Genomic DNA, 21,975 nt, shown 5'->3' with positions numbered 1-21,975 from the left:
TTGCTGTGGCCGGAGGATTGGAGTTGGAATCAGAGGCAGATGATGACTCGCCAGAGGAGTCCGCATCCTGCTTTGTCTTTTGCTCCTTTTCTTCTTGGAAGCCGCGAACTCTTTGTAGTTCTTCCGTAAAAGATGTTTCTTGCCACAGTGGTAACACTGGGCCTTCGACTTCTTCTTCATTGAACCCCTCTCTGAAGTTGCAAGAGTCTCACATGAATCTCCATAATGTGACGGAAGCCTCCCTTGGTGTTGCAATGTAGCCTCATGCTCAAGTAGCATGGAGGACATATGAAGAAAACTGACAGGAGTGGTAGACGTCTGCGCCCGTAAAGTATTCGCTACTCCATCAAACTCCTGAGGAAGTTTGTAGAGTACCGTACCAACAATATGTGCCTCTGATAGGGCAGACTGCATAGTGCAAAGCTGGTACTGGAGTTGGGTAACTCGAAGTAGGAATGATTGGATCGTATCCTTGGGTTCAAACTTCAGTTATTGGAGCTGACCATAGAGAGTAATAGTCCTCATGGTGGAAGGAGCCTCTTACATCAACTGTAACTTTGACCATATGTCTGAAGCTGTCGTACAGGAGGTGACCGCCGGTAGGACTTCTTTGGAAATACACCGAAGTAATACCGAATAAGCACGGGGATCATCTGAATCCCATGTAAGCACTGCCTCCTCATGGTTGTTTGCCTTCATCAAAATCAGATGGAACAGGAGAAGGTTGTCGAGGACGTGCCATAGCTCTGCCCAACCACGTACCATAACCGCTTCTGAATAAACCAAGCCTTCATTACCACACTCCACGTGTAATAATCAGGTCCATGGAGCTTGTCATCAGTGGATGTGCAAGGATGAGCCATCTGTAGAGGATTTAGAAAAGAAGTAGAGAAAAGAAGGGATTGGGAGAGGGAACACACCCAAACCACGAGCACAAATTGGAAAAAGCAAGAGTTCACATACAATATAACCCAAAATCTGACCAAAATAAGCCAAAATCTGTTGCACAAAGTCAAAAAATCAGTTCAAAACTGCCAGAAACAGCAAAAACGGCCTGTTCTACTAATCGCCCAGCCCAAAATAGTACTGAATACAGCAAAACGCAGGCTGCACACTGCATAAACAGGTGTAGGGAACTGTTGCCAGCAGCCTGATGATGAAAACACAGGCAACAGGGGGTGTTGGATAGGCAGGCGATGCAGACGCTCATCAAAACACAGAGTATGGAAGCCAAAAACTGGTCGCAATCAGGTTGACAGCAGATGCCTGGGCAGTAGAGGGTTATATCAGTCCTGAAATCAGCAATAAAACACACCGCAAGGTGTGCACAACCTGAAATTTGATACCATGTCAGAAGTGTTGCAGCAAAGGAAGCTTAAACAACATGCTGAAATACACTGCTGAAACACAAGACAAGAGAAAGAAAGAATGAATGAACACAAATACAGATGAGAACTCGGATGTATGCTCAGGAAATGGAATCCATATCGAACACGAGATAGCAGCATACAACAGTGAGTCATTGGCTGTGTGGGCACCCCGACACCATCTCCTCTCTCCCTTGAAGAATCCACAAGTGATGGCTGAAGTACAACCAAAGGAGGAAACCAGCAATAAATAGGCATAAAGTGGGGGGATCAATAAATGCAGTCGGCCAACATTTAATGCTGGTCGCACAACATTAAATGCTCCCCAATCCTTAAGAAAACACCAAAAAATACCAGATAAATATTACATAAAATGTTGAATGAAATGCCATAGCCTCTGCAGCACAAACTCACAACTGAGCTGACTAGTCTGCAAACAGGTACATGAGCAGATTTTGGCACATGAGGAAAGAAAGGTCAGGGGTAAAGTTTCCAGAAGATATTTGGTGAAGTTTTTGAATTATTCACCAATGGATGCTAAATGGATGGAAGAGGTTGACTTGGCAAAGCATACTCATTGTTGTAGCTTTACCTAGATGCCTTTCAGTTAGAGCCAAGCTTTGTTAAGTTTAGCAAAGCAGGGGTCCAGAGCAATGCCTGATGCTCAAGGAGGTGTGGGGGTTTAGCACTTCCAGTCCTCCAGTTATGGACACCTCTCGTATGTAGTGGATCTTGGATGTATTCAGCATGCATCCAAGGGATTGTATTAGTGCTCGGCTTGGAACGCAAGCGGTCCATGGGTCTTGGCAGTTGAGCTTGAGCTCGCCTGTACAAGAGGAAATAATGGGTGTCAAAGGCAAAAGTTGTGACAAGTTCAAGATAGTTTCAGTGAGAATAAAGAGGAAAAGGATATAGCAAAAAACAAGTTTTTGAAAAACAACCTGGGGACCATTAATCTGTGCATGTCCAAGAGTCAATTAAGGTTGGGGACCCCTTGGGGTTGCAAATGGCCTAGCCAATTAATTTTTGGATGGGCACATTTATTTTGGGCAGGGTTAGAAGGGTTGAAATCAATTTTTAGAATTGATTAATTTTGAAAATTCATTAATTGGCTGAAAATTGCCGGAAAATGGGACTAGAAGGCTGCCACTCGGCAAAAATGCCCATGCAAGGGGAGAGAAGGCTGTTTGGGGATGGGAGACTCATTCAGTGCATTCAGCCTATGAGAGAGAGGAAGGAGCAGCTGCTGATCAGATTTTGGACCATCTAGATGCCATTGGTAGCAGGTAACAGCAGCTTGGAGGCATTAGGGAGCAGGCGACAGCTGTTGGGTGTTCCCCAGGGATTGGCAGCAGCAGCTGAAGGCAGACGACTGTATTTATGGGGGTCTAGGCAGTAGGCTGTTGCATTAAATGCAGATCAGAGTAGGCAGCAAGCAGTTTTGGGGGTTTTCTTGCATGGAAACTTTGAATATTCTCTTAACTTAGCATTCTCTCACCTTCTCCAGTCCATTCTCAGAGTATCTCAGCATTTCTCAGCCCTTTGAAGAGTTTCTCAGCCAGATTTGGTGGATGGCAGTGAGGTTTTTGCTGTAAATCTTAATTCTCAGCAGAAGGTAGGGTTTAGGAGCCACCTTGGGATCAGTGCCAATAGTAAGAGACACCATGCATTGAGATCAGCAGTTGGAATTCAAGGAATTGCTAGGGATTTTAGATGCCAGCCCATCCCATTTGATTTGGGGTTGCATTTGGTCAGTTAGGGGTCCAATTTGTACTAGTCTTGGGAAAAAATCAAGGGGCAAATTGCTCGAAAGAGGAGAATAAGGAATCTCAATTGTACTCCATCCAATGGCAATACAAGTTAAAGAAATAGCGCAAGGGGCTCCAGTTTCGGGGCCAAGAGGGTGTCCAATGTCCAAGAATGTTATGGTAAAGTGTGCATTTCAGTTTAAGTTTATTTGTTAAATGTTGTAATTAAGTGCTTGATGAGGTTTTACCACCCTCTCTGAGAAGGAAGGCTGTTATTCATGTGTGTTAGTGTGTCTAGATCTGCAAATGATTTGTGATCATTTAAGGTTCAACAGTATTGACACTTAACTAAGTGTTGGTTTATTTCCACAGATTATTAAGAGTGCTTGGTAATCTAACATTCTGAAAATGATAAAGTGGTGTGATACTCCATCGTTAAATAATGACCAAATTATATGGATTAGAGTGCTTGTTATATCCCACATGTGTAGATTGAATGTGCTTTCCCTTTAACACTTTCATCCATTTTGCTTGTCTGTTCAAAAGATGGTCCTAGAACTTGCAAGTATGTGGTTTTAGAATGAGCATTAATTTCACAATTCAATCCAGACGCATACGTCTTAAACTTGAGAAGCATTGGCCATGATAGGAATACATGAGGGAACACTTTTTTGTGTCTGGAGTTTCCTAGATAGCAATGATGTTTACTTCTACAAGAAAAGCATCTTTGAGATTATTTATGGGCCTTACATTGTCTATTAATAGAATTCCTACATTGAAATGAGAACCAAGGATGAGACCTTTGGAGCTCATAAGCTCGTTGGATTCAAACTTGTAAATCTTCTTTTGAGACATACTGGCTTAGGAATACAATGCAGATAAGGAAAGATTTATTCGTATGTGGGGTTCCTAGATAACAATGATGATCACTTCTACATAAGCATCTTTCAGATTATTTAAGATTATTTATGAACCTTACACCGTCCCATAATGGAAATCCTACATTGAAATGGAAACCAAGGATGAGAATTTTGGAGCACATAAGCTTGTGGAGACTTTGATAGGGTTGTATTTGAGAAGCACCTGCAGTTTTTGGAATTCTGCCCCCTTCCCCACTTTTACTCTAACTTGTTCAAATTTGGCTATGCAGTTTCATAATTTTTGGGTACTTCTTGATGAACTTTTTTTCTCATAATGGTTATCAAATATTTAAGTTTGGAATTTGGCTACTTGGGCTATTGTGAATTAAAACTAATCTGACAATCCAAATGTAATGCACATTATTCTGCCGTTGAAGGCAACCATTGAATTGGGTAATAGCATCATGAAACCTATAGTGGGGTTAGTTCTACATGTGGCAATATAGCTCACGAATTCATCCTTTTCATTCATCTAATCTGAAAATAGGAAGCCCAGCCTGTTAGGGCTATTACGCATAACAATCGATTTACAGGCACACAGTTACACATTTTGAGACAGCCTTGAAATACTCCCCTCCTGCCCTGCTCCCCACGATCTCCCCCCCTTTTTCCTTTTTTGTTCCCATTTGTTCTTTCTCTTTCCACTCCATAAGAATGTAATTCTCTAGCTGAAGGACTTAAAGACCTCAAGTGCTGTTAACATTATAGCTACTTGAAATGCTGGCAGATACTTCAGAACGTTTTGCACATGTTGCAGAAGCTCCATACTATAGAGAGGTTTAGAGAAATCTACGACATCATTTTTTGCATATGATTTAACTTGCAGTTATTATTATTTCTTTGGGCAGGCTTTGTATAAAGATTCAAAGAAAAAATTTGATGTGGATTCATCCTTCAAGGAAAAGGCACAACAAGCAGTAGTCAAGTTGCAGGTGTGTTTGGATATTCAAACTGCATCATATGCTGATTTTGTGGGAACCAGCAGGTGTCAAATTATTTACTAGTCTTGTGATCTTTATGCTTTTGGCTTGCAAAGAGTAAATATTTGTGAGTGAACGCAATCTTTTTCCCCAAGTCTTTTGGCAATTTGTGGTCTGAAGTGGCTGTTACTATGTGCTACAGAATGCCTCCTTAAATCCCTGCTTCTCAGTTTCACAGAGGTCTTTGTAGCTTTTTGATCTTACTTCCTTGGAATCCTTCTAATGATCTTTGCATGGCTTGTCTGGTTTAGGTGTCTTTTCCCAATCTGAGAGACCATATTATCATTATCATAGGTTGTAGTAGGCTCAAGCTCCAATGACCATTTGTGTTTGTGGTATAAAAGCCGTGTTTGGTCACTTCTCATTAGATGTGTTAAGCCGCTTCGCAGGTTGATACTTGTAGCACTTGTAGAGCGTTACTTGGAACATTAGAGCATCAACTTGGAACATTAGTCATTTGTGTCCTATGTTTCTGGTTTTGAAATTGAAAAAATGCACTTGATGTGGTGTTTGTTGTCTATTTTTGAGAAAATTGGATGAGTTATGGCAGGTTTGGTGTGTGCTTTTGCTTTGGTGATCTTATTATTGGGCATACTACATACAATTTTGGTGAGGCTGCAAATTAAGATTAGAAGTCTTTCGAATAGTAAAAGTAGGTCTATTGATGCTTAATGCTGTAGTTGAAACTTAGTGCTTTCCTTCTATATAATTGTAAGGTCCTTATAACTGTTTTTTGTTTCAAAGGTTTTTTGTGGGCTAAATATATAGAGATATTGGGCAAGGAATTTGCTTATTTTCTTCTATTTAGCAATCTAGGTATGAGGATGTCATTTTTAACCTAAGGTGGTTCTTTGATGTACTCAGAGTGGAGACCCAAAATATAGGCATGCATGGCTATGTATTTGTGATGTTAGTCGAAAAGAGTTTGAACAAGTTTACAAGCGCCTTCGAGTTCAATTGGAGGAAAAGGTATTATATTTGTACATTTTAGGAGTTTTTTCTACATTTTAAAAAAGAACATTTTTGTGCTGAAGTCAAATGAGGGATTTGGCTTGGGGGGTGGTTTTGAACTGTTTGCACATCATGAACTAAAATCAAGAGTCTCACAATGCTCTTATAAAAGGCATTTGGTGAAAGGGCCACCTTGGAGAAACTTGCATAACATATCTTTTTGCCCTAAATGTACTAGCACATGTAACACTACAATATGCAAGTTAGTGCCTAGATAGCATAAATTTGATGGAATGATTTTGCAAAACTATTAATGTGTGGCAGTTTCACCCCAATTGGTTGACCATTGATGATTATGGCACTCTAGGATTCTTAGTTACCCATACAAACTCAACCATACCTGAAAACTTGATGAGGATTTGGAATTTAATCAATTGATAATTTTTATTTACAATTGAAATTTACATCCAAGCCCATGAAAATTTGTGTGTTTGGTTTCAAGATTCACGCTTTTTGATAAGCAAAATTTTATCTTAATAATTCTAGTCAAAGAAAAAGAACTAGTAGACTTAAGTTAGTTCTAAAAGCAAGATATGTGTTATCAAGAAGCCATATTGAGGGCCATAGTTTTTGGGAACACATTGCAAGCTAGTTAGATCATTGGGTTGAGGGTGTCGGTTAGGACTTACCAAGGATTTCCCATGAGTGCATAGGTCATAGATATGCTCATTTTAGTTGCCTAGGAGGCCACTTCAACTTGGACCAAGGGTGCCACAATGGATTGCTGCGCTTGCTCTGATTGCAATAGGAGATGAATACTCCTATTGGATTTTTAAAGGGCGGGTAGGTTTGTTTGACCTGGCTCAATAGTTCTTATAAAAGTGATCAAGGTAAAAGATCATAGTCAAGGGTGTTGATGTAGAGATATGACAAGATAGATAAGGCCCAAGGGTAATTGTCATAAGGAATATGTAGTTGCTTGAGATCTTTGAGGAGCAGTGGGAAGCTCATAGTGCTTTGATACATGAGCTAAAAGAAAATCATTTACAATGCATAGGTTTTCATCTGGAGGGATGTCTACAATTGTAGGTTGTCATCTATTTTGAATGGCCAACATATACACAATGTTAATGTAAGAGCTAATACAGGAAGGGCTATGTCCATTTAGTAAGGTGCCACTTGGACATTGACCTTGTAAGGGTTTGTTCACTTGCCAAAGTGACATTCTATAATAGAAAATGATGTAGGCAATTGATCACTTGTGTAAGTGCGCTTCAAGGGGGGATGAAGAAGACAAGTTGAAACATGAATATACCAAGTAGGGAAAGCAACTCCCTTAAAAACTATGGATGATGATGTTGAAGGAGGAGCTGAAGTTGGCTATGGTGCCAAGAGTGTGATGAAGAAGTAGATGAAGTAGAAGCACTTCAGCTAGAAGATGTGTTTTGGAGAAGTAGCTAGCATCGAGGTATGCTAGAAGTTCAGCTCCCATGGAAAAGCCTCCAGTTGGTTGGAGAAGCAAGATCAACTATGTGAGATTGTGGAGTCACCAAGGGAAGGTTGAAAACTTGTGTGTATATACTAGTCAAGAGTGGTGATAGTTGCAAGATTAATCCTTATTGAAATACAAGCCCAACATGTAAGTGCTAGAAAATATAAGGATCTTTATACCAATACTTTTTATTGAGATGTTTTTGATGCTAAGCTTAGATGCAAAGCCAAGCTCGGAAAATACATGCGATGGATGAGAAAAGGAAAATATGAAGTCCTAATAGTTACTTGCCTAATGACAATTATCCTTTGGGCCATACTCCATTAGCCTAATAGCTAAAAGTCAAAAGTGTTGGACTAGCCTTATCCACCTAGGAGGAACTAGAGAGATCTAGCCTAAGGGTAGGGCCACCATTGTGTATGTCCTTTGATAAGTCTTTGCTAAGGGAGATTGTGGCGAGTAGAATCTGGATGGAGCTGCATGGGCCGTAGATGCATTGAGAGTCTTGGTAAGGGTGATTAGATAGTCAAATGTATGTTTGAGGCGGTCACATATCATGAATGGCATTGATCGAGGGGATTGTTCATAAGCCACATTATCAATAAGTTGCGATTGGGTGGTACGGACACTAGGAGGAGTAGGAAGAATAGAAGCATGTGCATGAGCAAGATCCCCTTCGGACTCTCCAATTGGATGATGGCATGTGGATGTGCTTGAGGCTTGATGAGCACGGGAAATCTTTTCAAAAGCACTTTCATGTAGGCCAAGCTTGTTGCCTACAATGAATTTTGTTCCCTCAAGAGAGCAAAATATCCCAAAACTGTTAACACTTATTGTGTTCCTCTTAAGTTCTAGTGTGAATGATGCCTTATCCATGGGCACTTTTTATCTTCTGGTTGGAAAAGGGTTTTTTCTTGTGTGAACACTTGTTAGTGGGTGTGGGACTTAGTACCTCAGGGATTGACTTTTCTAACATTCTCACATAGTGGATGTGTCCTTCTAGCACTTTCTTCTCTCTTTCTGCTCTTTTATTCACCGAGTGTGTGTAACAGTGGTATTAGAACCATATCTCTCAGCCGTTGCCATTTCGCTCACGAGCCACCAATGTCTCACTTGCCATTGAGTCTCAAACTTGGTTTGCTGTTTGCTGTTTATTGTGCTTGTCAATCACCACAGGCATTGACAGTCTTGCCACTGCCCCTGACAGCCTGCTTGTGTTAGCCTGCAACACGATTCAACTCCTTGACAGCTAGTTTTCCCACGTGCAGCCCATTTGAGCACCGAGAGCCGGTTTTCCTACGTGGAGCCTCCATATCACCGACAGCTCGATAGTCTGCTATGCTGACCAGATTTGACACCACACCAAGTAGGTGTAGACTCGATAGCTGATTGCCATACTGTAACGCAGCCCTGATAGTTTCTTGCCATGCCATGTTTGCTCATTTAATGCCCTAACAACCTCTGGAAGCCTTCTGCTGTTTGCACGGTCAATAGTCAACACATTAAATTATAATGCTTCCCACGTTATAAACAACATTAAGCGACATAAAACAACTCCTGTTTGTGTGTAGTGCCCTAACAAGCACAAATTTTGGGGATTTTGCAACATACATTAATTTCCCCTAAATTTCTTCTAGAATTTTGGGGGTTTTGCATTTGGTGCTAAAAAATTGCTTAATTTTGCGCATCATGTCCTTTCGTGACTTGTTTGCATCATATGCAAATGTACAAAAGGGAAAATTTGTTGTATATGTAAACAATACTTCGTATGCAATTCAAAGCATTGGTCAGATTTCCATTATTATAGTGGATGGGAAAATTATCATGCTTGAAAAGGTCTTGTATATACTGGGCATATAGAAAAATTTACTTTTAGTTTCAGCCATTGTATGTGTTGGTTTTGTGGTTAAATTCCACATGGATCAATGTAGTGTCTATGATTGTAGTGCATAGTTGCCAAGAAACTCATTTCATAAGGTTAGGAAGCTCATTTTATACCTAGGTGTTTTATAAACGTGTGAAACACCTATTTTAAACTTTTACAAATGCCACACCCTAAATGTCTAAGGATTTTTGTAATCGTTGCTTATTATAGATCTACTTAACACGTTGACATGGATATTGATATTGATTGCTAAAGTTTTATTTTGAGTTGTTATCCACGATGATTGTTTATATTGATGGCTCCTTTTACAACTAAAGTTGATGTTGGGCATGGAGAGTGGACCATGATGTGTGTAAATATTGATGCTATGTTGAGCGTTCATTTTCATTGTATAGAATAATGAATAATGTCAATCTGTGTTTTCTATGTTACATGAGTCATAAAGTATATGTATAGAAAACTTTTAATTTTTAATATCTTGAATGAAGCCTGTTTCTAACATTTCAAGAAACTTGTACGAAACCTATGAAACCCGTTTCATACTTCTTGTTTTAGAAATCCTTGGCAACTATGCTGTAATGATGGGGATGTCCTCATTGTCACTGGTACATTGTATAATGGACTCTATTAGTTTGATTTATATGAGAGAAGAGCATCAGACGATGCATTACATGTTGATGCCACCATTGTGGATGACACTGAGTTATGGCATGCTTCGTTTGGTCATCTTAATTATGGTAGTTTGTTTCACCTAAAGAACAAAAATATAGTGCTTGATTTTCCTTTGTTGAAAGCATCTACTCACAATGGCTGTAAAAGTTGTACACTTGGCAAAATGCATCGTGTTTCATTTCCCAAAGCTGGATCTATGTGTGTTGGTCAGAAATTACAGGTTGTGTATAGTGATGTTTGTGGGCCCATGCGTGTCAAATCCATCAAAGGATACTTGTAATTTGTTACCTTCATTGATGAGATGACTCCTCATTGTTGGCGTATGCTTTGAGGTCGAAATCAAAAGTTTTTGCATGCTTGAAGATCTTTTTGGCCTTAGCTGAAAATAGCAGTGGAAAGGGTGTGGTTGAAAGAAAAAATAACACTTTGATGGAAGTGGCACGTTGTATGTTGTCACCTAATAAGCTGTCCCCAAACTTTTGGCTTGATGCTGTCATGTGTCCAGTGTATATGCTGAGTTGCAGCCCAACTAGAGCATTGGCTGAATGTACACCTCAACAAAACAGTGTGGCTGAAAGAAAAAATAGCACTTTGATGGAAATGGTAGGTTGTATGCTATCACATAATAAGCTGCCCCCAAACTTTTGGGTTGATGCTATTATGTGTGCAGTATATGTGGGGAATGGCAGCCCAACTAAACATCGGTTGATGTATGCCTTATGAGGCTTGGAATGGCCAAAAACCAACGGTGTCATATATTTGTGTCTTTGGTTGTTTGGCATATGCTTTGGTGCCACAGCCACGAAGACATAAACTGGAAGACAAGGTTGTCAAATGCATTTTCATTTGTTATAGTGCAAAAAGTAAAGGGTACCACTTGTACCAACCCTCCGCCAACAAGTTTTTTGTCAGTAGAGATGTGGTATTCGCTAAACATGCTGGTCAGCCCTTCATGGCCTGCAAAAATCAGCCCAATGTGGGGCCTATGAACATGTTTGATTGTTTGTTAGTATTGTTTCAGCAAAGAGGCCTTGAACTTTACCCACTCATGTTTCAGATTTTGGCCGATAGGCAAGGTGTCTTAGTTCTCTTTTTTCCATTCTAGCCTTCAAATTAAACTTTTATTGCATGTGTTTGCATACCTATTTCTCTTCATTAAAGCAATCTTTGGTGAGAGGATGGAAGCAATTACACGAAAATTGCATGCAACCTTGGACAACAATTTTGGTGCACATGACCCTAGACCACCCTTCATGCACATAATAGAGAATTGTCTTTTTCGTGCAAAAAAATTGCATGAAACTTGGAAAAATGCATGTAGCAACCCAAGACAGCTGCCAAAGATCCCACCATGCATGGTTGTAGGAGAGGGAGGGTAGAAAATTTACCCCAACGAGCATGTTGTGCATGGGTGAAGTATGCATAGTGGATCGAATGGTGCAAATAGCTAACTAGATGTAGGGATGGTTGTTGTTTGAGTAGCTCAAGAAGGAGAGAGAGATGCACCATAAGCATAGTATAGATATCCTTGAGTTTGAGTGGCTGAAGTTAGAGGTGCTAAGTGCATGAGGGGGATGTCCAATGCAACCACACAAGGATTATAGAATAGATAGGGGTACTCACTTATGGGTAGATGGGAGGTGCATAGTGTGTGGGTTGCGCTCTTGATAATGGAGTACTAAGGTGCATAGTGATGCTTATCAGAGGTTAAGAAGGGAAATTTGAAGGAGGCCTTACATTGCGATAAAAGGATTTAACTAGCATGCAAGGAGAAGAAGAGCCTAGACTTGAAATTGAATGAGTTTAACCTAGACCCCTAGAAAAAGAATGAATAGGACCTAAAGAAGAGGATGCCAAAGGATAGTTTAAACTTAAATTGCTTAGAACATGAAGAACCTAAATGTAAACTTGGTGAGTGAGGAAGGGGAGGGATTTGAGAACCTATTGCGATTTGAGAATTAGTTGCATTATGCATATAAACATGCTCATGTGAAATAGTATGTAGAGTTGCTGGTGCCCTGTTTTTATTATTCTATGTCTCAAGGCTCCTTGATTCGTGATTACGTAATGGTAATAGTTGGGTCTCCATGGTGTCTTACAATTTGTTTTGCATTGCAAAAGGAACAATAGAGTGGGGTTCGGTTCATACAATTCAAAAAGATTTTATGAACATGCGGTTGGGTTGGTTGAGATGAAATGATTGGATCATCTTTCATCTTGAAAGCGGTTTGTCCTCCCCCAGCTAGAGGTGGCCAACCTCATCTATTGAATGCTAGAACTGATTCACAACTCCTTCCAACGTAATGTTAGGAATGCTACAATTGATTCACAAATCCTTCCGATGTATTGTTGGGAAAGTAGAGGGACGATAGAGGAATATGTTAAGGATAGTAATTGGGCCACCTTCTTTGCATGTTTTCACTATACTTTGGATGCATCATTTGCTCGAAACCAGGTTGGTTTGGAGAAATAGAGGAGGGAGAAGACAAGGAAGCATGGTCCTCCGTGTTGAGGGCATAGTGCTGCCTTAGGTCTTCTGAAGAAGGAGAAGCTTGGGGAGATGGTAAAGATGCTCTTGGATGAATGTGGCCTAGATATCATGAATTGGATGAATGTTGCTGGTGCAAACCTACCCCTCACAATCGTTGTGTAGGATGCTCTTTAGAAGAGCATCCTCTTTCAATACCTTGTGCTCTTTAGAAGAGCATCCTCTTTCAATACCTTGTGAGGATAATGTTAGGGTTTGTAGAGAAAATGTAGTGTGTCGAACACGACTAACACAGTGAACTTAGACAAGAACACAGACGAAGAAGAGACGAATGAATGCTGAATGAATAATGTTAGAGCGAGGAAGAGATACAATGTAGGCTTAAGGAATGAAGGGTGTCCAATGACCATTGTATTGTGTAGTGGGATGAAGGAGATTGTTGTCTTCTGAGAATGGATCCCAACTGCAGCAAACCATCAATGTCAATGCAAAAGGATGTTGTGGGCCAATGGGAGGAGCGTGGGTAGGCACCTAGCACCCCGGTTCAGGGGTCTAGGTAGTGCTAGACTCTCACCAGCTAAAACTGCCGATCCTGGCGGGTTCCCTCAAAGGGATGCCATACCCCAAGGTCGGGCGTCGGCTCGAAGGTGGTGTCCCGTCGCACTCAAGCAAACACGGCCTCCCGACAGCATTCACTTGCTTGAGCAAGACGGTGCCATCATTGGTACGAGTACGAGCTTGCGCACAAGATTGCAAAGGGAGGATATCGTCATCTCCCTATCCACAAAGGGCAAGGATCATGCATATAATGCTCCCAGGTACCTCGACATCGCCTCACTGAGGAATGCTGCCAGGAGGCGAGTTCTGGGACCACATTCCTAGAGTGCGGACAAGTGCTCACCCAGTTGGGTAAACACACCCCGCCGATCTCCCCACCAAGGAGTAGCGTAGCTTCATCCTGTAACGTACACCCTCGGGACAAAAGGTCAGGAGTTTCACTTATAATACCCGAGATGTGCCTATCGCGTTCATCAGTCAACGCAAGACAGGAAAGCAAGATGTGTGCATAAGAGGGTCTTGCTTTGCAAGAGCTACATCGGGGATAGGTTTGCCGCCGAGAGTGACGATAGCTATCTGCCATCTTCACACCGCCGACTCGTGCTAGGCAAAGAAACCTTTCCACTGAAACCTTGACATTCTCTGATAGATTGGTGTGAAAGAGGTAGTTCCTTGAGCATTCGAACTTGTTCTCATTATAAGAGGCGAGTCTCACACACTCGTGTTGCCTTTCCCATTTCTTCCAGACATAATATCTTACAGCGAGTAGAGGTGCTTCAGGGATGTACTTTTCCAGCCAACGCACGGTCCTGGAAGCCCAGGTCCACTTGTGGACTTTTCTAGTACACGACAGGGGTTTTGAGAGCTTTCGAATCCACGTTCTGAACCCTAGGTACTTTTTGAAGGCACGTGCACGTTGCCCGCTGCAAAATGTTGGAAATGGGGGGATATTGAATTCCTTATGTAGGGTGGCTGCGCCGACTGCTATCGACTTAGCACCCTTACCCAGGATCCACTTCATCCCCATGATTGCCATTGTCTCCAACGGCTGAAGGAGTGTCTGACAATGACCTCCCATAATTTCGGCTCCGCACGTAAGGACCGGAAGCACGCACGCCTTGAAGACATTGAGTCTTGTCCACACGGGGGTCGAACGGGAAGAGAGGAATGCCTGATAAGCATGAAGGGTCTTACGGCCCTTCTCAATCCTCTCCCGAATTACTGTTTGAATAGAGAACTCACTATCTAGTACAATGCCCAGATAAGTGTCTCTCTCACAGACTTCGATCCGTTCGGTCCCCAAGTAGAGTGGTCGATCCCTCAGAGCTTGCAAGTTGCCAAAGAAAACCATGGCCTTAAATTTTGATAGGCCAAAGCTCATTCCCCACTTGGTTGCCCACTCATTCAGCCGGTTTAATGCTTCTTGCAGCTCCTTTGCGGACTCTGCAAGAAGAATCAAATCATCTGCAAAAAGTAACCCCTGAATTCTCTCTCGAAGACCGGGAATGCTGACTCTGAATCCGTCACCCTCGTTTATGAAGGAAGTAGCGAAATCATAAGCTAGTGGCACAGGGTTCCGCCTTTGAGTCCAATTGGGCACCCGGCTCAGAAAACAAAAACAAAACAAAAGATGTTGTGGGGCTGAGTGAAGGCTCTAAACAGCAATCATAGCAGCCCACTGTCAATGAAGGCTCTCTAGGCAGTCCTAGCAGCAAGCAGCGGTTTTCCAACCAGCTGGGTGACAGAAGAGCAGCTGGCTGCTGGGGGGTACGTGACAGGCTGGAGCAGTCTACACAGCAGCCAGAGATGGAAACACATGCAGGACAGCTGGGCAGTTAATGCAGCCAGGGCAGGAGCCAAACACAGGCTGGCAGTTAGGGTAGCACCTCTAGAAGACGGGGAGTAGTAATCAGGAACAGGACAGAAGCTCTAGGAGCAGCAGGACAAGAGAAAGTTGATGATTATGATAATGAGAGAGGAGGGAGAAGCTGGCAACGATGATCAAGGCAGTGGGCATGGAGGAGATCTGGCACTGATGAAGAGTGTAAGCGTGGGATAAAGGGATGAAAGTGGGACTGCACACTGGTTCTTCCTTGATATAACATCCTGAGTCAGTTGTCCTACTTGATAATTGTACACCTTGTTTTATTTGGTTTAATGCTTTTTGGGGTTGTTTAAGAGCCAGAAAATGCCAGAAAATATGGTTAATTATGTGGCAACTTCAGGTATTCTGTATATTGTAATGGACTAAACTCTAGAGCTACTTTCTGATTTTACACTAGTCATGTAATTTGAACACTGTCTGCAGGGTGAAAGTTTTTATAACCCTTACATTCCCCGTGTGTTAAAAGAACTAGAAGACAAGGGTTTGGTGGAGGAAAGTGATGGCGCAAAAGTTATACATGTAGAGTCACAAAGTATTCCTCTAATAGTTGTGAAGACAGATGGTGGATACAACTATGCATCGACTGACCTAGCTGCTCTTTGGTAAGAATAACATTTAGCTGTAGAATACGACTCATAGATAGCTTTCATTGCTGAGTGTGTTTCTTATGAGTGAGTAGGAGTATTGAAGTTCTTCTTTTGTTTTTGTTGGTATGCCTGAAAGGAGGTTGAGTCTGTTCTCCTGTTTGCTATCAGGTATCGGCTGAATGAAGAGAAAGCAGAGTGGATAATCTATGTGACAGATGTTGGTCAGGCATTGCATTTTGACATGTTTTTTAGTGTGAGTACTTGAAGAAAACTGTTCATTGGATGCAGTGAGAGCCAGTAGGGCTTGTATCTAGATGTCTTGTGTCCTGCTAAACCTGGCAAGCAGTTTTTGCCTTGTTTTGTTCTTGTTGCCTTTTACCTTGTTTCGTTCCTGTTCTTTCTAGCTGTCATACTTCAAAAATTGGCATAGTTTTCTTATGCATCTTGTTTTCTATGCGTTTAAGGCTGCAAGACGTGCAGGCTGGCTTCCTGCAGATGGAAAGGGGATCCCCAAAACAACACATGTTGGGTTTGGTCTTGTGCTCGGACAGGATGGGAAGAGATTCAGGACTCGAGCTACAGAAGTTGTTCGACTTGCAGAGTTGCTTGATGAAGCCAAATTCCGCAGTAAACAGGGTCTCATTGACCGAGGCAAGCTTAGTAAACCTATCAAAGGCTTATAGTGGCTAGTTGAGTGATATGTAGGGAGCAGATTTTCTTAATAATGATTGGATGTTGAATCAGGGAGAGAAGATGAGTGGGAAGCTCATGAGTTGGAGCAAGCAGCTGAAGCGCTGGGCTATGGAGCAGTCAAGTAAGACACGTTGGATTCAAGCATACCAATGGCCATGTTCTCTCACACTCTATGTTCAGAAGTTCATATATTTGACATTGATAAATAGGTTTATAAACTTTTGTATGGTATGTACTGCTAGGTATGCTGATCTGAAGAATAATCGCTCCACAAATTACACCTTCAATTTCGATCAGATGCTTGATGTCAGGGTGGGTAAACTGTTTTCCCATTTCTCAAATTCGTTCACTTTAAGAAAGATTTAGGGGTTTTTTAATCTGTTCTCATGTTTGTGAGTTTGTCAGGGTAATACAGCAGTGTACCTCCTCTATGCACATGCTCGTATCTGTTCTATCATCAGGAAGTCTGGTAAAAACATGGACGAGTTGATGCAGGTAAACTGGAGCATCATTGGTGCTTAGTTTCTGCCAGGTTGTGCCTTGTGTGGTTCACATGTACTTAAATGCCCCTTTTCTCAGGTTGGAAATGTGAGACTAGACCATGAGAATGAGCGGCATTTAGGATTCCACCTGATTCGATTTCCTGAGGTATCTTGTTTTATTTGGAATCTAGGATGCAGGATAATGCCTCCGTAAAATGAGAAGTCATCCTCTTTTAAAATTAGGTCCTGCTGGTGTTCCATGATGCTTTACAGTTTCTTCTCACTTCTCCTAAGAAGTTTAAGGTGTTATGCATTGCCAGATTGTAGAAGATGCAATACAGGACCTTCTTCCGAACACTCTTTGCGAGTATCTTTATGGCTTGTCTGAGATTTTCACTAAGTTCTATTCAACGTGCAAGGTTTGGTTTCTTTTGTTCCATGTTCTATATGGCTGTGTTATTCATATAAACCAGTCTGCGGTCTTTGTTCAATTTTTACTTTTGAGCTTGAAATGAAAGTCCAGTGATATTGTGGCTAATTTTGATGTTATCCTGATGCCCTCTGCTTAGGCTTCCTTTGTTTATTGAAAACAGTGATGATTGTGTGGGACAAGTTTGCACTTGCTTTTTCTTGGCACGTTTCTTATCCCCTCTCTATTTGGGCATCATAGCCCTTTTGGCATGGCTTTGACATGCCTGGGCTGAGATTTTCGGTTGTTCACTTTTAACCTTTAATGGGCTATTGATTGAGGGACTGGACTTCAAGTTGTCGTATTGCTCTTTTGAAAGCGTTCCCTTCCTCTGTTCCTTCTTTTTCATCTTTGGAAAAAAGTTATGTTTCCTCTTCCGTGAGGAAAGGGTACTCTGTCTGAGATCCTGAAGACTTCAAGGTTCTTCCTTCTTACTTCCATCTTGTTTGTACCCGATTCTTTGAAAGTGTTCTAATTTTGTCTGTTGATGCTATCAGTTTGAACCTTGTTTCAACTTGCATGGAGAGATTTGTTGCTTCTAGATGGTGATACATGTACGGTCCTGATTATGAATAGAGTGCTGTCATGGGATTGGGCCTTGTGGCACTGAAGATATTGGACTAGCAGGCTACATACTTCAGTGTCCGAGTCTTCAATAAGCCTAACTGAAGTGCTTATTATTTGCTCCTAAGCTAGGTTCCATGTACGCCCTTCTCTCTTAATAATGGGGATTGTTATAGTTGCAGTGCAATAATGGAGCTAGCCACCTGTGTCTCTTGGGAGTGTGGGTGTTTGGGTACCATGATTTTGATGAACCTGGTCTCAGAAGTGAGGGTGCCTTTGCTGATTTCCAGCATCCATTGTATTTTGACATTTGGAACTATTTTGCAAGTTCATTGTCAGTTTTGTTTAGGACGGATTTGGTCGGTGCATTCTTGATGTTTTCTTTTGTTTAGTTATCTTCATATTGCAGCAATTCTGTTTCCTTCAGCTTCTCCTTTCATGTCTTTACTTTAAAAGCAATACATCTTTCTACTCGCTCGAGGTTTTGTTCTTCAGGTTGTTGGTTCAAGCGAGGAGTCAAGCAGGTTGCTGCTTTGTGAGGCTACTGCTGTTGTGATGAGAAAATGTTTCGAGATTTTGGGAATAACTCCGCTGTACCGCTTATAATGCACAATGGTAAACGGGTCATTAAAGATCAATACAGCTGTCTTCATTTGCATTGGAACTTGTTTTGTGCCTGTAGATACATGTGCATATATGGATGCGTGCCATAGCCACAAACAGACAGACATGCATACAGGCCTTCTACCTACATTTCTACTTAAACCAGTTGACTGACCCACTAACCTGCTGAGTTTCTGACCCTTCTTTATGGATGTATATGTCTATTTAACCATGTAGATGTATATGCATATGGAAACGAAGTGTGAAAATTGTCAGTGGTGATTCATTTGTGGAGGAGTTTGCTTTTGATTGATTGCTACACGAGAGCTGTTTTAACTGGAAAGAGAATCTCATGCAGTCTGTTGTTTTTGCAGTTTTGCCACTTCTGTACTATTTTTATAAAGGACCAGGCAGATTTTGCGTACTGCTTTTGTCAATACATCTGGGTTACTGATGCTTGTCATAACTGCCCGACCGACGGTTAGTGTATACGTATCTATCACCACATGCGGGGACTGGAGCTGTGTGCAATGCATGAGGTGTTAGCAACTTGGGCTGCCTATACACATGCAGGATCACACGGGCATGGGAATGCGAGAGGAGCAGCCCGTGCTAAGTCAGCGTCAAATTTTAAGGAGAAACGGCTAGATGCAGTGACGTGATCATTTACCCTTCTGATCCTTGGTCTTTGTAATTAATTGCTAAATTGCTGGTGGCTCCCAAAGTTGCTGCCACATTCAAAGTAATGCATATTGATTTACCTTTATGTCGAACAATTCAGAACAGGCTAGTTCTACACAGTTGTAACACCTCTCCCTGTTCTTTTAATAGTTCTCGAACATGCCATTGAATCATATTGATTGACGCATATGTCAAACAATTGAGAACAGCCTAGTGCTACACAGTTTTAGAACTGTCGGCTGTTCTTTTAACAGTTCTCCAAAATGTAGACATAAGGGTTTACGTGTTTGTTTTGGTTATTGGCAATAATTCGTCTGTCACTCCCGACAATGGAAGATGTGAGGTGAGGTTCGGAAGATTGAAGGGGCATTTGAGTGAATGGAGTCTCAAGTCTATGAAACTTCATGACTGAATTTCAGGGTAATGATATGGAAATGAAAGGCCATAATGCGTCAATATGCTTCCTAAAAGAGCTCCTCCTAGTGTGTACCATTGAGCTGTGTCTTCCAGTGTGAGGTTGCTGACACTCGGGTGCTTTCGCCATTTTCCTGGCTAACCCAGCCCCGTGTCACCCCAGCCTAGCGCTTGCCGGCAGTCAAGAGTCCCTTGCTCTTCCAAACTGTCTCAACAGCTGCCATCTGGTCCAGCACTGCTGCAGCCATCCATCTCTCCCTCCCTCCCTCCCTCCCTCCCTCCCTCCCTCTGCCGCCTTGGTGCTTCCTGCTCTCTCGCTCCCTTCTGCGCAGCCGTGTTCTTTCTGCAACCTCCCTCCGTTATAGCTTTCCCCCTCTTTTTTGTCAATTGTCTAGCGGTCTGCTCGGGAGGTCCTCATTTAACGTATGCAATTGCGACCTTGCCTCTGGTCCACCGTTGGCATAACCCACAGGTTCTCTCAAACATGTCGTGGGTCGTTTCCCCGAGTCGGGTTCGCAATCTTCGATCATGTTGTGGGTTATTTTCCTCCTCGGCTGCAGCTGGAAAATTGGGTGCATCGGGACCTCGACCATCCTAGAGGTATTGTTGATGGAATGCGATATCATTTTTGGTTTGTTATAGCCTAATGGAAGCACCATGAGATCTCGTTGATTAATAAGAGTGCCGCTAGTTAGTAGAGGGGGGGGCTTCTGTTGACTGCTTGGCACCGTGCTTTTAGTATCTTTTGTAGATGGAATGCTAAGAGTAGGGATATCACAGATATGTGTGGCAGTAGTAGGCGGTTAAAAAACACATGTAAAAGGTTTGAGATTGTAGTTACATGGTATCCGTAGAGCAGCTTTAATTGTGTCTTATATGCCATGCTTTTAGACTTCACACCTTAAAGAGTATCTGTCTTAAACAGACAACCAAGAAGTAAAATAACTTATAAATAAACTGAGCAATTCCATGATTTGTCTCAAATGCTTTGGCATTTTCTAATCTAAGTACATAGTCCATGCATTCACTTCTAAGATGTCCTGAATCTAACACATGGCTAAGAATATTATAGTTCTTGATATTTGTCACATTCATAAGAATGTTCGCAAGCATCTTGATATAGTGCAGGCCACTAATATCATGCAAAAAGTATATTCTTAGTTATCGATGTCTTGCCAAACGGCCTTAATATGGCTTATCATGCAATGCTAATGAGATCGTTCTTATATTCACTCGGATAAATCTCGAGTAAATCTCATCACAACGAAAATATGTATAAATGTCTTGTCATTTGCATGCGACTTAGATTAGGATAAAGGTTCATTGTGGCTTGTGTTTATTCGTTATTGGAGGATATTGGGCCACGCCAAGAATATTTGCAATATCAACATATGATGACATTAATTTCTCAAATACAAGCAATTGTCCATTGAACATATGATTGCCTACTCTCTCTTTAGGAGCGATTAACTTTGACATATGATCTACAAGGACATGTGAGTGCCCTTATGGTTATCATACAATGCCAATGAGATTGATCATATATTCTCTTGGATATATGTTAAACAAGTCTCAACACAAGAAAAATATTTGTGTACATGTCCTTGCACGTGAGATTAGTATAAGATTTATTGTGGCTTGTAATTATCAACATATAATGACATAATTTTTTCAACTACAAGTTATTTTCCATTGGACAAATAATTGTCTACTATCTTTTTTTAGTAGTGATTAACTTTGACATGATCTGCAAGGACACGAGATAGTCTACATGAGTTATCACTTCAAATACAAATTCTTGAAGTAGGAACATTCATATTGTAACTTGACCATTAAGTTAGCTAATTAAATAAGTATTTTACTGCTTCATGATCTAAATAAGTGTAAACTTATTTCCTAGTAGAAAGTGTTGAAACTTGGTAGTTGCAAATATCGTTAATAGTCACTTCTTTATCATGGTATGATTCTTTTTTGCATCACTTGAATCTCAATTAGTATAATATATTGAATGGTTGAAATTGGGTGATGTAAATTAGTAACCTTTTGAATATTTGTGATATCATTATATTTTACCATAAGAAATAATAGCGCGCACATGCGCGCTTAGACATTCAATACCAAATGTTATTCTAAAGACCAAATGTTACACATTCAATACCAAATGTGATATCATTATATTTTACCATAAGAAATAATAGCGCGCACATGCGCGCTTACACATTCAATACCAAATGTTATTCTAAAGACAACTCTATCTAGTTTTAGAGATACTCTTGTACTTCTACAAATTTGAAACATCTTGCCAACCTATTATCCATATTGACATCACAACAATGTTCATAAAAGTCATGCAAGAAGACATTCATCCATGTATATGAAAATTTGAAAAACAACCGTCATTGCTCTTTGAAAAGTAGCTAGTATACTACACAATCCAAATGGATTGCTCATTGAAAAGTAGCAAGTATAGTGCACAATGCAAATGGGCATCAACTTGTAACGCTTCCCACTCTATTGTAAAAGTGATTTTAGGTTG

At 41.2% G+C, this 21,975-nt stretch overlaps 1 protein-coding gene across 3 annotated transcripts in view; it reads left to right on the top strand.

Annotated features, from left to right (window-relative positions):
- The window catches only part of LOC148037917 (arginine--tRNA ligase, chloroplastic/mitochondrial-like), a 41,886-nt gene extending 22,562 nt beyond the window's left edge, over positions 1–19,324 (top strand). For all 3 annotated transcript variants that reach the window (XM_087676929.1, XM_087676930.1, XM_087676928.1), the window contains 12 exons: positions 4,884–4,967; positions 5,880–5,984; positions 15,370–15,548; positions 15,702–15,786; positions 15,998–16,184; positions 16,278–16,347; positions 16,469–16,538; positions 16,632–16,721; positions 16,806–16,874; positions 17,029–17,127; positions 18,237–18,356; positions 18,719–19,324. In XM_087676929.1, coding sequence (XP_087533055.1) covers positions 4,884–4,967; positions 5,880–5,984; positions 15,370–15,548; positions 15,702–15,786; positions 15,998–16,184; positions 16,278–16,347; positions 16,469–16,538; positions 16,632–16,721; positions 16,806–16,874; positions 17,029–17,127; positions 18,237–18,347 — 1,149 coding nt within the window. In that variant the 3' untranslated portion in view covers positions 18,348–18,356; positions 18,719–19,324. The remainder of the gene's footprint in view (positions 1–4,883; positions 4,968–5,879; positions 5,985–15,369; positions 15,549–15,701; positions 15,787–15,997; positions 16,185–16,277; positions 16,348–16,468; positions 16,539–16,631; positions 16,722–16,805; positions 16,875–17,028; positions 17,128–18,236; positions 18,357–18,718) is intronic.
- The last annotated feature ends 2,651 nt before the right edge of the window (positions 19,325–21,975 follow it).

The sequence above is a fragment of the Lygodium microphyllum genome, chromosome 4 (assembly GCF_053477565.2).
Source record: "Lygodium microphyllum isolate KBCC chromosome 4, Lygodium_microphyllum_v1.1.10, whole genome shotgun sequence".
In the NCBI taxonomy this organism is placed as follows: Eukaryota; Viridiplantae; Streptophyta; class Polypodiopsida; order Schizaeales; family Lygodiaceae; genus Lygodium; species Lygodium microphyllum.
Note: the sequence above shows the minus strand (reverse complement) of the source record. Positions and strands in the feature narration are given on the sequence as shown.